General features: G+C 43.1%; 2 protein-coding genes across 4 annotated transcripts in view; both read right to left on the reverse strand.

Moving 5' to 3' along the window:
* The window catches only part of LOC133440773 (semaphorin-4A-like), a 63126-nt gene extending 59419 nt beyond the window's left edge, over positions 1-3707 (reverse strand). Inside the window, exon 1 of the mRNA XM_061718091.1 lies at positions 3588-3707. Coding sequence (XP_061574075.1) covers positions 3588-3681 — 94 coding nt within the window. The 5' untranslated portion in view covers positions 3682-3707. The remainder of the gene's footprint in view (positions 1-3587) is intronic.
* A 6543-nt stretch (positions 3708-10250) lies between these two features.
* The window catches only part of adam15 (ADAM metallopeptidase domain 15), a 53626-nt gene continuing 49485 nt past the window's right edge, over positions 10251-14391 (reverse strand). Inside the window, exons 22-24 of one of the 3 annotated variants that reach the window (XM_061717740.1) lie at positions 13864-13929; positions 12815-13026; positions 10251-10949 (exon numbers count right to left, since the gene is read on the reverse strand). In XM_061717740.1, the coding sequence (XP_061573724.1) occupies positions 10880-10949; positions 12815-13026; positions 13864-13929 (348 nt within the window). In that variant the 3' untranslated portion in view covers positions 10251-10879. The remainder of the gene's footprint in view (positions 10950-12814; positions 13027-13863; positions 13930-14391) is intronic. The other 2 variants (XM_061717741.1, XM_061717742.1) reach the window with 2 other exon arrangements.

Genomic DNA, 14391 nt, shown 5'->3' on the forward strand with positions numbered 1-14391 from the left:
ACCCTAGTACTCAGGTACCCCAGTACTCAAGTACCCCAGTACCTTGGTACCCAAGTACTCGAGTAGCCAAGTACCTTATCCAAGTACCGGACCCAGGTACCCCGGTACCCAGGTAACTTATTACCCAGGTACCCTAGTACCCAAGTACCCAGCTACCTTAGTGCCCAGGTACCCAATCAAGTCAAGAAAGAGGTATCAATCTATCAATCCTTTCCGTGTCCCAGCGATGTTTCCCGTGTTGTGTCAAATTAAGCCGTACTCAATACCCCAGTAACCAGGTAATCAGGTACTCAGGTACCCAGGTACCCCAGTACCCAAGTACCTTATCCAAGTACCGTAACCAGGTATCCCGGTTCCCCAGTACCCAGGTACCCAAGTATTCCAGTACCCCAGTACCTTATCCAAGTACCCCGGTACCCAGATAACTTAGTACCCAGGTACCCCAGTACCCATGTTCCCAATCAAGTCAAGAAAGAGGTATCAATCTATTATTCCTTTCCGTGTCCGGGCGATGTTTCCCATGTTGTGTCAAATTAAGTCGTACCCAAGTACCCCAGTACCCAAGTATTCCAGTACTCCAGTAACCAGGTACTAAGAACCCAGGTAACCCAGTACCCCAGTACACCACCACACAGGTTATGGCTACCCGTAAAATTCAGAATCCAATTTAAAATTTTATTACTTGCATATAAAGCCCAAAACGGCTTAGCTCCGCAGTATTTACAAGATTTGATAGTGCCTTATGTTCCTGTCAGAGCTCTCCGCTCCCAGGGTGCAGGTTTACTCGTAGTTCCTAGAGTATCTAAATGTAGATTAGGAGGGCGGGCGTTCTGCTATCAGGCACCATTACTTTGGAACCAACTTCCAATCTGGGTTAAGGAGGCTGACACCACCTCCACCTTTAAAACTAAACTTCAAACCTTTCTGTTTAGTAAAGCGTATAGTTAGTGTTTAGTAAACCTCTAGCTGGTGTTGGTAAATCTCTAGGTAGTGTAAACTCTAGTGTGTTAGAGTCAGTAGTCATAGTTGCAGCTATAGAACAAGACTATAATAGTTAGTCTCAAATATAGCTTGGTGGTAGATATGCTGCTATAGGCCTATGCTGCAGGGGGGACCGACATGATCCGCTGGGCGGTGCCTCTCACCCTTCTTCTCCTCTCCTTTTCCCTGCCTCTCTTCTCCATTACCATTTTTATTTATTATAAATATCTCATAGCTATCATTTTTGTCCATCGTTCCTGTAGTTTCTTGTGCCGGCCCCCCTTTTTTCTCTTTTGTGTATGTTTGCAGGCCGGAGCCTCAGGAGCTGCGTTCTGGCCTGTGTTCCCGGCCCTCCCCCCCCTCTGGTCATCCCATTGCTTCTTCCACCTGCCTACGTGGATGTCTGCTGTTGCTGCTTCCGCCTGCCTGCACCCCCCCCCCCCCTCTGGTCATCCCGCTACTCCTTCCACATGACTGTTGTGTGCTGCTGACGCCCCCCCCCCCACCTCTGGTCATCCCGCTGCTGCTTCCACCTGCCTGCTGTGTGCTGTCGACGTCCCTGACTCCCCCAGTCTGGCAGGAGGGTCCCCCCTTATGATCCTGGTCCTGCTCAAGGTTTCTTCCCTCCTAAAGGGGAGTTTTTCTTGCCACTGTTTGGCTTAAGGTTTTTCTCCCACTAGGGGAGTTTTTACCTGCCATTGTTTATGTAATAACTGCTCGGGGGTTTATGTTTATGTTTATGTTCATGTTCTGGATCTCTGGAAAGCGTCTAGAGACAACATCTGTTGTATTAGACGCTATATAAATAAAATTGAATTGAATTGAATTGAATTGAGGTCTACTGGGGCGTAGCAGATAACAGGAGGAACTACATCCGTATATCCGTGTGTGTGTCTGAATGTGTGTATACCTGTGTGCATATGTGTGTGTGTGTGTAGCGACGTTGTGCTACGATTGGTTTCTACTTTGTAAAACAATGGAAGACTGCTGTCTGAGGTATTGATTACTGTGATCAGCAGTATTGATTGATGACTCAACTGTTGACTGGCTGAATGTTTCAGGACGATTCCTTGACTAATAAACGGTTCTGGCAGCAGGACGGGTTCAGACGGTTCCTGCACTGCAAAAACTCAAAATCTTACCAGGAATATTTGTCTTATTTCTAGTTAAAATGTCTTTGTCAAAAAATCTCATTACACTTAAAACAAGAGTCATTACCAGAAAAATAACTTATTTGACAATTTTCACCTGTTTCAAGTAAATTTTCACTTGAAATAAGTAGAAAAATCTGCCAGTGGAACAAGATTTATCTTCTCATTACAAGCAAAAAAAACTTGTTCCACTGGCAGATTTTTCTACTTATTTCAAGTGAAAATGTACTTGAAACAGGTGAAAATTGTTGTTTTTTCCCGTGATGACTCTTGTTTTAAGTGTAATGAGATTTTTTTTACTTAAAATGACATTTTAACTAGAAATAAGACAAATATTCTTGTTATTCTTGGCTATTAAGTAAACAGGACTGTAACCATGACCCTCGGTAAAGATTCATTTGTCACGTTGTCACTTTACTGCATAATAACATCATAGTGTTAATAATGCACTTTGCCACTTTATTTAAACATTGACAATCTGATTGTAAACAAGAGGTGATGCTTCATGCCATCACCTCTTGGTTTGCCATTTTGTTTATGTAAATGATTACTCAGCTGACTAGTAATTATCTACCTCTTCTTACTTTTTCCTTTTTTTTTTTTTACCCTCTCACCCCTCCGCAGTTATGTTGTACTTCATGTCCCTTTTTTTCCCCTTTCTCTTCTCCTTCCGGCCCCATCTCCACAATCTGTTTACTCTACAACTGGCATAGAACCTTAAATTCCACAACCGAACAATACATGTGATCTGGTTTTGCTGCAGCCCATTCCATCTTCACTCTCCCCTCCTCTTCCATCCTCCTTCTCTTTCCCCCATTATAGAACTTTAACTTTAAACCCTCAGCACTTTAATCGTAACCAGCACTTTAATTTGCTCTGGCACTTTACCGCCTAAACTTTTAACTGATAAATGTGAAATGTGTGTAATGTATTCACTATTGCAATATATGTAAATGTCTAAGATCGTGTTAGTGAGATTGATGTGTCAGGTTGTTCTCCTGTTCCTTCTATCTTAAATAGAAGCAAGATAACAAGAACAGAAACTTTTTGCACGCTTTATTTGTATTTGTTTTAACTTGTTGTTTAACTTGTCTTTCTTTTATATTTTTAGCCGGGGGACGGCCAATGGAAGCTAGCTCTGTAGCTAAAATTGGGTGCATTTGCATTTTTAATTCTAAATGTATATGAATGTACACTGTCCCTTCCCAAATAAACTGAATTGAATTGAATTGAATTAAGATATTGAGTTTTTGCAGTGCTCTGACAGGAAGCACCTGTCAATCATCTAACGCCGGAGGGCCACGACGCCACAAACCTTCACCTTCTTACGAGAAACAATCGTCAATAACCGAGTTCAGCTTCTCCCAGTCGATAATCAGGTGGATCAATAAAAAACTTCCTCTTTCAAACACTTTTAAACATGTTAGAGTAATCTGTTTGTAGATCAGTACTCACCGAGCAGGAAGGAGATCCGGGGAGGACTCTGGGAGCCGGCGGGGACCAGGACCAGAACCAGGACCAGGACCTGGACGGGGACGGAAGACGCCATCGGAGGACGAGGACACGTGTCTGGTCCGAGCTGCAGCCGGAGCGACTCTGCAGAGTCTGAGCAGCGTCGACCACGACTTCCTGCTGCTGCGGTTCAGGTCGGGGGGGGACGGGGGGGTTCTGAGATGTCTCAAAGTGCTCTAAATGGTCCGGGAACCAGCCGAGGCCTGGAAGTGTTCGCCGCTCCGAAACCGATTAGAGGAGGAAGTCGCCTTCATCCTCTTTCAGATCCTCTTCATCCCACCGGCGGTTTCACATTTCACCGCCGAGGACGACACGTGACGTCGACCAGGGACAGGAAGTTAAAGGCTGTTAAACTGTTGGAAAAACCAGCTAGTGAACCAGGAACCAAGGTGGAACCAAGGTGGACCACTGAGGAGGACTCTGTTGGAACTAAGGATGCCCCGATACCGATACTGGTATCGGTATCGGTGAGCGCTCCGTGGAGGAAAGCCTGGTGTTCTCCCGATTTCTGCTGCTTTGCCGAAAAATGCTACCTAATGGTTTTCTACCTTTTTAGAGCTACAATTTTACTGTGTTTTACTCCCTAGCCCACTTCCTTTTCTGTCCATTTTTACATCGTGAAAGAAATGATGGGCGTGGCAATGAAACTTTGAAAATCGACTGTGCGCCACGGCATTTTCAAAACATCGGTATCGGCCAAAAAAGTATCGGGACATACCTAGTTATTTATGTTTTTAATATATATTAAATCGTTTTATATATCGTTGCATCAACCTGATCTCACAAAAATCTGTGAAATGCCCACGACCTCTCACCACTATTTTCTGTGGTATATACACGGAAAATGGTATAATTCCGCGTGAGCACCACGGATATTGTACCATGCAAAGTCAATGGGATCCGTGGTCGTGATATATACACGGATTATGACATTATTATTATTTATATATTATTCTTTGTTATAGTGGCTAAATTATGAGTTTTTGTCGCGCAAGGTACTGTTTGTTACTGTCAGTTTGAAAAAGCATGTTTTTAACACTGTTTTAGAAGTGTTTTATTGAGGTTTTAATGGGAGCACCACGGATACAGTACTATGCAAAGTCAATGGGATCCGTCACCTGATTTGACTGCTGTCATACCATTGAATGAAGGACAAAACGATAACAATCATCCCATAGATATGGGCCAGTAGGGCCCTACTCTACCTACTAGTAGGCGCAGGAGGCTGTTATCGCCCCTTTCTATGGCTAACCCAATATTATTAATGCTTGCTATGGAGCTCACACCTCATTATTGCCCCTTTCTATGACTTCTGCAACAGTGTTTCCTCTAAAACGTTCTGGCTGGTAAGGAGGGTGTAGAAACCTCTAGCTCTGAGAGCCTCCTGACTAATGGAACAGGGCCTATTTTGTGTCTTTTTTTGCATAGTTCACTAACACTTTTAGCTAGGAGTCTGAATTTTTTATATGTTGTTTGGGGGCATCCCCTGAACAGACAGACGTTAGTTTGGTGCAGATCAGACCTGTACTTTTCGATGGGCGGGGCTTTGAAACTTCACCTTTTCCAACATTCGAACGGACGCCGTTGCCACAACATTTGACCAAACCAAGTAAAACTTGACCTGTGGCCTCCATATGGGGCCTAGATTGGGTTTGCCAAGTCTCAACTCTGTGAACCCTCTGCAATGCCAACTAGCTCTGTGGAAGTCGTACAGCCACGGGATCAAAAGATCCTAGCAAAGGGTCTTCTGCATTGCAACATAGTCAAAAATCAGCCTCCCAGCTCAAAGCGTTAGTGAATTATTCAAAAAACACACAAAAAAGGCCCGAAAAACGCACCACACACAGTGACCTTTGGCCCTTCCGAAGGTCGCATGGGTCTGGACCTCGGCACAGTGGATGAGAGTCACCTCCTGATACAGAGTCTAGAATTTCAGCCTCCTAGCTCAAAGCGTTAGTGAACTGTGCAAAAATAGACACAAAATAGGCCTCATAGGCAAACCTATAACAATACATAACAAACCTCCTGTGCCTACTGAGCATTAATAACATGTCATAATCGAAGGAGAATTAATGAAAACGGATGTCCTTAACATGAACCTATTGTATTATTGAATTATCAAGGACACTTTCGTGTTTTTGTGTTTAGAAATGTTAAAGATATTTAAAAAAATCCATAACACAATGAGGAAAATACCGTGGTGAACAAGTCGTGCCCAGAGCGTGTCTCGAACCACAGTCTCCCAGACCACAGTCAACTGCACTAACCAGTCGGCCAAATGCTGATGTGTTGCCCAGGCGGGCAAGGCCTTATCTTATCTGTGGTCTTTACACTATGTTCCAAAAAGTATTGTTTTTAAGGCCGCGTTCAGACTGCAGGCAAATCTGATATATATCTGATTCCTTCTCATATCCGATTTTCAGGGCTGACTGTCCACACTGTTTTTAGCAAGTGTCCATATCGGATCTGGCTCTGTTCAGACTGGGCCACATCATTGACTGATCTGACGGGTTGCCGTAGCAACGACGTCGGAGCGGAGGCGTCACCCAGCGCGTGTATTGTGTGAAGTCATGTATTTTTTTTATATATAAAAAAATCCCAAAATATCTGTACCGTTTCTGATTGGGTCGGCACTGCGCATCATTTTTAGACATAAAAATGAACGCATATCGCAAAAGTTGTGTGATCGGCGGAGGGACCCGGCGTCCCAGCAAAATGAGAAACAGAGAAAAGTGTTCAGAACAAAACCACCAGCAAACTAACAAACCAACCAACAAAGCTCAGAGTTAACAAAACGAACCAGCAATTAATAACTGGCAGCCCCGCTCCATAACCTCTCCTCCTAGGAGGAGAGGGGCTGACGGGCTGCAGGTTCAGGCTCTCAGCGCGACTGAAGGCTGATTTATGGTTCCGCGTTACACCGATGCAGAGCCTACGGCGTAGGGTACGCGGCGACCCGCACCTACGTGGAAATGCAGCCTTTTTTTCTGCTATTAAAACATGATTTGTAATGTGAATTTGCAACACTCAAACTACAAATAATAGTTTTTGACGTGACATCAGAGATTGTACATGCTCTCTGTGAAAGGATGAGTAGCTCCACAACTGGAAATGGGCGGGTGGTTTGGAGCGTCTGGGACAGTCATATCCGATCTGAGTGTTTGGAGCTGTTCAGACTGACACGCATCTGCCCAAATGAGATATGGATCGGATATGAAACTACCTCCTGGAGGTGGTTTCGATCTGGTTTGCAAAAATCGGATATCATGAGGTTTGGGACTGTTCAGACTTCAAAAGAGTCATCCAGTTTCAATCTGGATGGGCTAAAAATCGGATATTTGCCTACAGTCTGAACGCGGCCTAATGGACAAGATCCAGCATTTTACGTTGAATTCTATTGTTCAGGTTTTAAAATTCTAGCTAAATACATAAAAAAGGGAGGTGAGGTGTGAGCTTCATAACAAAACTTCTGGGCCTACTGAGCATTAATAACATGGGGTTAGCAATAGAAAGGGGCGATAACAGCCTCCTGCGCCTACTAGTAGGTAGAGTAGGGCCCTACTGGCCCATATCTATGGGATGATTGTTATCGTTTTGTCCTTCATTCAATGGTATGACAGCAGTCAAATCGGGTGACGGATTCCATTGACTTCGTATAGTACTATATCCGTGGTGCTCCCATTAAAACCTCAATAAAACACTGCTAAAACAGCGTTAAAAACATGGTCATACAAACTGACAGTAACAAACAGTACCTTGCGCGACAAAAACTCATAATTTAGCCAAAATAACAAAGAATAATATATAAATAATAATAATGTAATAATCCGTGTATATATCACGACAACGGATCCCATTGACTTTGCATGGTACAATATCCGTGGTGCTCACACGGAATTATACCATTTTCCGTGTATATACCACGGAAAATAGTGGTGAGAGGTCGTGGGCATTTCACGGATTTTTGTGAGATCAGGTTGATCGTTGCATCTAATGTCACTTCCAGCCACTAGCCGGAAGTGATGAAGTAAGTGAAACTAACATGGTTTCCATGTTTGAATTGTGAAATGTTCTATCTGTTCATGTTCATTAAGCTGCTGCTATTCATTTCATGCCATTCAGAATGTTGCACTAAGGTTAAGCCAAAAAGTATTTTAATTTTCTCGTGTTTGTGAGTTTGACTGGATGTCATTCAACTACTTCTTTTGAAATTACATTAGGGCCCAAGCGCTGACAGTGCAAGGACCCTATTGTATCTGTAGGAGATGTTCTCTTCTCGTTGCTTTTCTTCTGAATAAAGGAGGACTTTTTTTCCCCCTAAACGTGCCCCAAAAGTCACCAAATATTTCACCAAGCCAGGCCTGGCGAAAAATGTGATATTTAATGGTTTGCATTAATGGGCGTGGCCTAACGGCTCAACAGCGCCCCCTAGAAAACTTTGTGCCTCAAGCCCCACAATACGGTTTGACGTACATGCACGAAAATCGGTACACACCTGTATCATGTCGCAACATAAAGAAAAGTCTCTTGGCGCCATGGACGAAACCGAACAGGAAGTCGGTCATTTTGAATTAATCGCATAATTTTGGCGCAATTTATGCCATTCCTTCGGCAGTTAATACGGCCCGAACCGTAACGTGCACCCAGGTGTGTTATACATCAAAATGTGCGTCTCCATCCTGCGACAACACGCATTACTTTTCTCTTTCAAAAGCGTTACCGTGGCGACGATAAACGCCAAAAAGTGCGCCCCCCCTTCATCTGATTGGTCCATATTTGATAGTTCCTATTTTCTGCAATTACTTTTGAATTGTTTGACATAAAGAGTCGTGGGTGGTGTCATTGGACTCGGTATTGAGTCCTTGACCTTCATTGGTGCAAATTGCATGCGCGAGGGCCCGTTCCTCGCTGCTTGCAGCTTTAATTTATTTTTGTTATTGCACTATTCTGCCCTTTTTGTTTTAGTTTACAATTTCATGTTTTTACATTTTGTGGCACCAGAGCTGATAAGCTTTGTTGAAATAAATGTCCAAGTTGTTTCCAATGGACAATAAAAGAAACTTGGGATAATTTAGTTTTAGTCCTCTTTTTTTTTTCTTTATTTTTTAATTCATTGCCAAAATGTATCTGATCGGGAAAAAGTATCGGAAATGTATCGGGAGCCAAAAAAAGGGATCTGATCCGGAAAAACCGGGATGCAGAAACTCAAACTCAAGTGATCGGGATCTAAAAAATCCTGATCGGGACAATCCTACCGAGGATCCATCAGGAACCAGACCCGGTTCTGAAGGTTCTGTTCACAAACGACTGCAGACGTCAGTAAGAAAGGACTTTATTTTTGTCAGAAGGAAACGAGCGTCTCCTCCCGACTCACAGTTATAAACTTTACACATTTAACTTCACGCTCCAGCTCTTCTCCCTGCAGGCAGGTTTCTGGAGCAGTTTTCAAAATAAAAGCAGGATTGTTGGGCGAGCGTGAGCGTGAGCGACTAGAGGACGAGGGACGGGTTCTGGTCCGGACCGTCCTGCCGGGACATTCATCAGCGTCTCTTTGGCGTAGCGTTTCAAACATTCCCAGCTGTCTCAAGGCGGGGTAGAAAAGTAAAAACGGATCCAGCTTCTCCCGGCAGAAACCAGCCCAGCGGCCGGGTGGGAACGGGCCGGGAACGGGTCGGAACGGGTCAGAACCGGTAGGAACCGGTAAGGCTTCAAGTCCAAGTCAAACCAGTCCCAGAATCCACTACCGGCCCGGCGGACCGGAGGTCAGAGACTCAAAATCAAACAAAAGGAAAAAGCAGAACTGAAAATAAATAGAAATATAAAATAATATGATGAAAACCGGGAAAGTTCCAAAATAAAGTTCCAAGATTTTCAAAATAAAGTTGTGATATTTTGAGAAAAACGGAAGAATAAATTCAGACTATAAAAACGTTTGAGGAGTATCAGGTTCCTACACATTTATCAAGGTCAAATTCAAGCACTTTTCAAGCACTTTCAAGGGTAATTTTCCAAATTTTCAAGCACCTTAATCGCTGGGGTAAAATATCTACAGGAATAAATATACTATAATTATTTTTTCCGCTTTTTAATCACAATTATGTACATTGTATCGTGCTGTAAACATCTAGTTATGTTTCATCTTACTGATTTTATTTCTCCTTGTAATAACTAAACTATACAGTCTGATCCCAATGTTGTGAAAGACACAGTTATAATATCAAGCACTTACAGGACTGTCTCAGAAAATTAGAATATTGTGATAAAGTTCTTTATTTTCTGTTATGCAATTTAAAAAAAAAAAAAAATGTCATACATTCTGGATTCATTACAAATCAACTGAAATATTGCAAGCCTTTTATTATTTTAATATTGCTGATTATGGTTTACAGTTTAAGATTAAGATTCCCCGAATATTCTAATTTTTTGAGATAGGATATTTGAGTTTTCTTAAACTGTAAGCCATGATCAGCAATATTAAAATAATAAAAAGCTTGCAATATTTCAGTTGATTTGTAATGAATCCAGAATGGATGACATTTTTGCATTACAGAAAATAAAGGATTTTATCACAATATTCAAATTTTCTGAGACAGTCCTGTAAACTAAAATTCCAGCACTTTTCAGGCCATGAAAACACAACATTGAAATTCCAGCACTTTCAAGGATTTCAAGCCCCCGTAGGAACCCTGATTAATTACCCAGAGTTAAAGGATGGATGGACCGGCCCGTCAACGAGGCTCCGCCTCCAAACAGATCAGTTATTACTAAGATTTTAATGTTGAACTTTTACTTTGAAATTCTGTTTTTATTCCCAAAAATCACAACTTTTATTGTGAAAATCCCAGAACGGTCTCTCGGGGGGAACACGGCCTCCGGTCCGGTCCGGTCGGGTCTCCACCGATCCGTCCGACCCGGTAAGCCGTCCAGACGTCCATCTGTCCTCCAGGTGGGAATAGAACCGTCCACTTCCCGGTCCTGAGGACTAAAGTCCTGGAAGAAGTTTGACCTCTGACCCCAGAGGGACCGGACCGGACCGGTCTTGGAGCAAGGCACTGGGCTCTGGCGGCACCGGGGCGGCACCAGCTCGGCCCGGCAGCAGCGCAGGGTTGCAGGTTGGAATCCGGAGGGTTTCTGCCGAGGCGCTGCCAAGCAAGGCACTGAGATAACTTACGTCTACGTGGGGGCCCGGGTCCGGGTCAGCCCGGGTCAGCCCGGGTCCGGCCCACCGGGACCGGTCAGAGCGGAGCGGCCGGGTCCAGCTTGGGCGGCACCGCGGGCCGGGTCGGCCGGAGAGGAGCTGCTCTCCTGGGGGGAAACAGAGGAGACCGTCGTCATGGCAACGCTTACAAACGCCCTGTAGCTCCTATCATGTAATCATTTCCTGAAAAAAATAAAACCCAATAATGTAATAAAATATCCTGACGGATATTGTAATAACATTTTTGCCAATAATGTAATTATTACCTTATTGGGAATTTATTACATGCTACTCAAAGTCTGCAATTTAACCCAATAGTCACACTGCAAAAACTCAAAATCTTAACAAGAATATTTGTTTATTTCTAGTTAAAATGTCTCAATTTTCACCTGAAATAAGTATAAAAATCTGCCAGTGGAACAAGATTTATCTTCTCATTACAAGCAAAAAAATCTTGTTCCACTGGCAGATTTTTCTACTTATTTTAAGTGAAAATCTACTTGAAACAGGTGAAAATTGTTGTTGTTTTTTCCAGTGATGAGTCTTGTTTTAAGTGTAATGAGATTTCTTTACTAAAATGAGACATTTTAACTAGAAATAAGACAAATATTCTTGTTAAGGTTGTGACTGGGTGATTGGATTTTTGAATCTAGGATATTGTAGGAGGCCGGTTTAATGAGGCCTGATCTTAGTTTATTGGTTGTTTGTGTAGTATTTATTTATTTATTTTGTTATTTTGTCTTTTCTTTCTTTTCTTATTTTATTTTATTTAAATGTTTATGTTTTGGTCTTTTTGGCATATATGATCTGATATTGTGAGGAAGAGACAGGAATCCTGCTTCCTCTCCAACACATCGTTTTGCTGGTGAGTTTTATTTTTGGATGAGACTGTTAAATTGTTTTGCTTTTTTTTATATTTTGATGCTTTTAATTTGATGGGTTTTGTTGTTCGAGACAAAGCCAAAGATAAACAATAAACATTAACCATGGGTGGAGGTTTGTGTCTCTGACTCGCCGGCCGGGTCTCCCGCCCCGTTACTGCAGCCCCGACCCCCGACCCCCGACCCGCCGGCACCACCAGGGCTGGTTCTGTTCTGACCCAGACGGACCAGGACCCGGCGGTGGTTCCCCCTCTGACTCAACCCTTGGGCAACGCTCCGCTTCCTGTCAGCGGATGTTTGTCATGTGACGCTGTAGAAGAATCAGTGTTGCTAAACAGGAACTTCCTGCTGCGGTTGATCGGGGGAGGGGGGGGGAGGGGGCTCCCGTCATCAATCAGACGTATTGATCCGGGATGCTGATGTGGGCGGAGCTAGTTTGATGATCCCCTGACATGTGACACACACGTCCACCAGGGGACAAACACAGACCCATCAGAACCGTCATCAACAAGGGGGGGGGCGTAACCATGGAGACGTAACCACGGATACGTAACCACGGAGACGTAACCACGGATAATAATAATAATAATAATAATATTAATTATAATAATAATAATAATAATAATAATAATAATAATAATAATAATAATAACAAATAATGATAATACTGATGATAATAATAATACATTATCATAATAATAATAATAATAATAATAATAATAATACTGATAATAATAATAATAATATTAATTATAATAATAATAATAACAAATAATGATAATACTGATGATAATAATAATACATTATCATAATAATAATAATAATAATAATACTGATAATAATAATAATAATAATAATAATAACAATAATAATAATAATAATAATAATAATAATACTGTATGTCCTTTTCAAGCCTTGTGGTCCATACGTAGCGCAAACGAACAGGTGGTAACCATGGTAACCACCCCCACAATAGGACGCTAGTCTATCGCTGGATACTTCCCCTAGCAAAGCTAGCTAGCAAAGCTAGCTAGCAAAGCTAGGGACCCATTCATACACCTGGGGGAAGTGAGGAAGCCGATCGGTCGTACCTGTGGGGGCCGGCGGCGGAGGCGGTCGCCATGGCGACGGGCGCCACGGCGGCGGGGGCCACCACGGCGGGCGGAGCCGGCTTGCTGCTGCTGGGGGCGGGGCCCAGGTGGGGGGGCAGCCCCGGGTGGGGGGGCAGGTGAGGCTGCTTGGGCGGGGCCGGGGCCGGGGGGCGGGGCTTCCTAGGAACCAGCGGCTTGAGGGGAACGGACACCTGGGGGAGAGGAGGTCACGTCATACCAAAGATCACAGTGATCGGAGACCAAAGATCACAGTGATCGGAGATCAAAGATCACAGCGATCGGAGATCAAAGATCACAGTGATCGGAGATCAAAGATCACAGTGATCGCTGTGATCAAAACAATAAAAGATCAAAACAATCAAAGATCAAAACAATCAAAGATCAAAACAATAAAAGATCAAAACAATAAAAGATCAAAACAATCAAAGATCAAAACAATAAAAGATCAAAACAATCAAAGATCAAAACAATCAAAGATCAAAACAATCAAAGATCAAAACAATCAAAGATCACAGCGATCGGTGATTAAGCTGATTGGCGATTATTATTTGTTTTATTTAACCTTTATTTAACCAGGGAAATCCCATTGAGATTAAAAACCTCTTTTCCAAGGGCGACCTGGCCAAGATCGGCAGCAGCAATTACAACACATAGATATAAATGACGGAAAACACCAACAAAATACAATTAAAATTAAATTAAAAAAGCAAACAAATCACAAAAAACAGGTACATGTAATGGATCAAAGATCACAGTGATCGGTGATCAAACCGATCAGCGATCAAAGCCGCTGATTCCCGTCATTGATCAGAATCAGCTGAACTTACCTGATTGGTGACACCACTGATCAGCTCACTAATCACAGTGATTGATCACACACTGATCGATCGATCAGAATCACCGCCGATCGATCTCGCCACAGAGGCGCTAATGCTACGTGCTACCAGCTACCGGCTAGCAGCTAACGACTAGCAGCTAACGGCTAGCAGCTAACGACTAGCAGCTAGCGGCTAACGGCTGCTTCGTACCTGAGCAGGTGAGACGGGGTCGGGGGGGAGGGGCTTGCTGGGCGGAGCTGGACGACTCCCCAGCAGCTGGAGGAGGAAGAGGAGGAGGAGGAGGAAGAGGAGGAGGAAGAGGAGGAGGAGGAAGCGAAGAAGGGAGTAAGAGAGGAAGAGGACACGTCAGGAGGAAGAGAAGAAGAGAGGAAGAGGTCATGTCAGGAGGTCAGAGGTCAGAGGTGATTCTGATGCCGGTTGGGACGTGGGCGGAGTTACGTGGACGCAGCACCTGATTGGTTTACAGGACACGGAGCTGCTCAACACTTGATAAGCTCGTCTGAATAAAGACGGAGGAACGAAACACAGCAGAGGGACGACCAGGGAGCCAGAACCTGGTCCTGGATTCAGAACCCAGAACCGAATATAATTATAATAATACTAATATTAATACATATATATAATATAATTATTATTAATAATAAGAATTATAATAATAATAAATAATAATTATTAATAATAATTATAATAATAATAATACTGATGATAATAATAACT

The sequence above is a fragment of the Cololabis saira genome, chromosome 3 (genome assembly GCF_033807715.1).
Source record: "Cololabis saira isolate AMF1-May2022 chromosome 3, fColSai1.1, whole genome shotgun sequence".
NCBI lineage: Eukaryota > Metazoa > Chordata > Actinopteri > Beloniformes > Belonidae > Cololabis > Cololabis saira.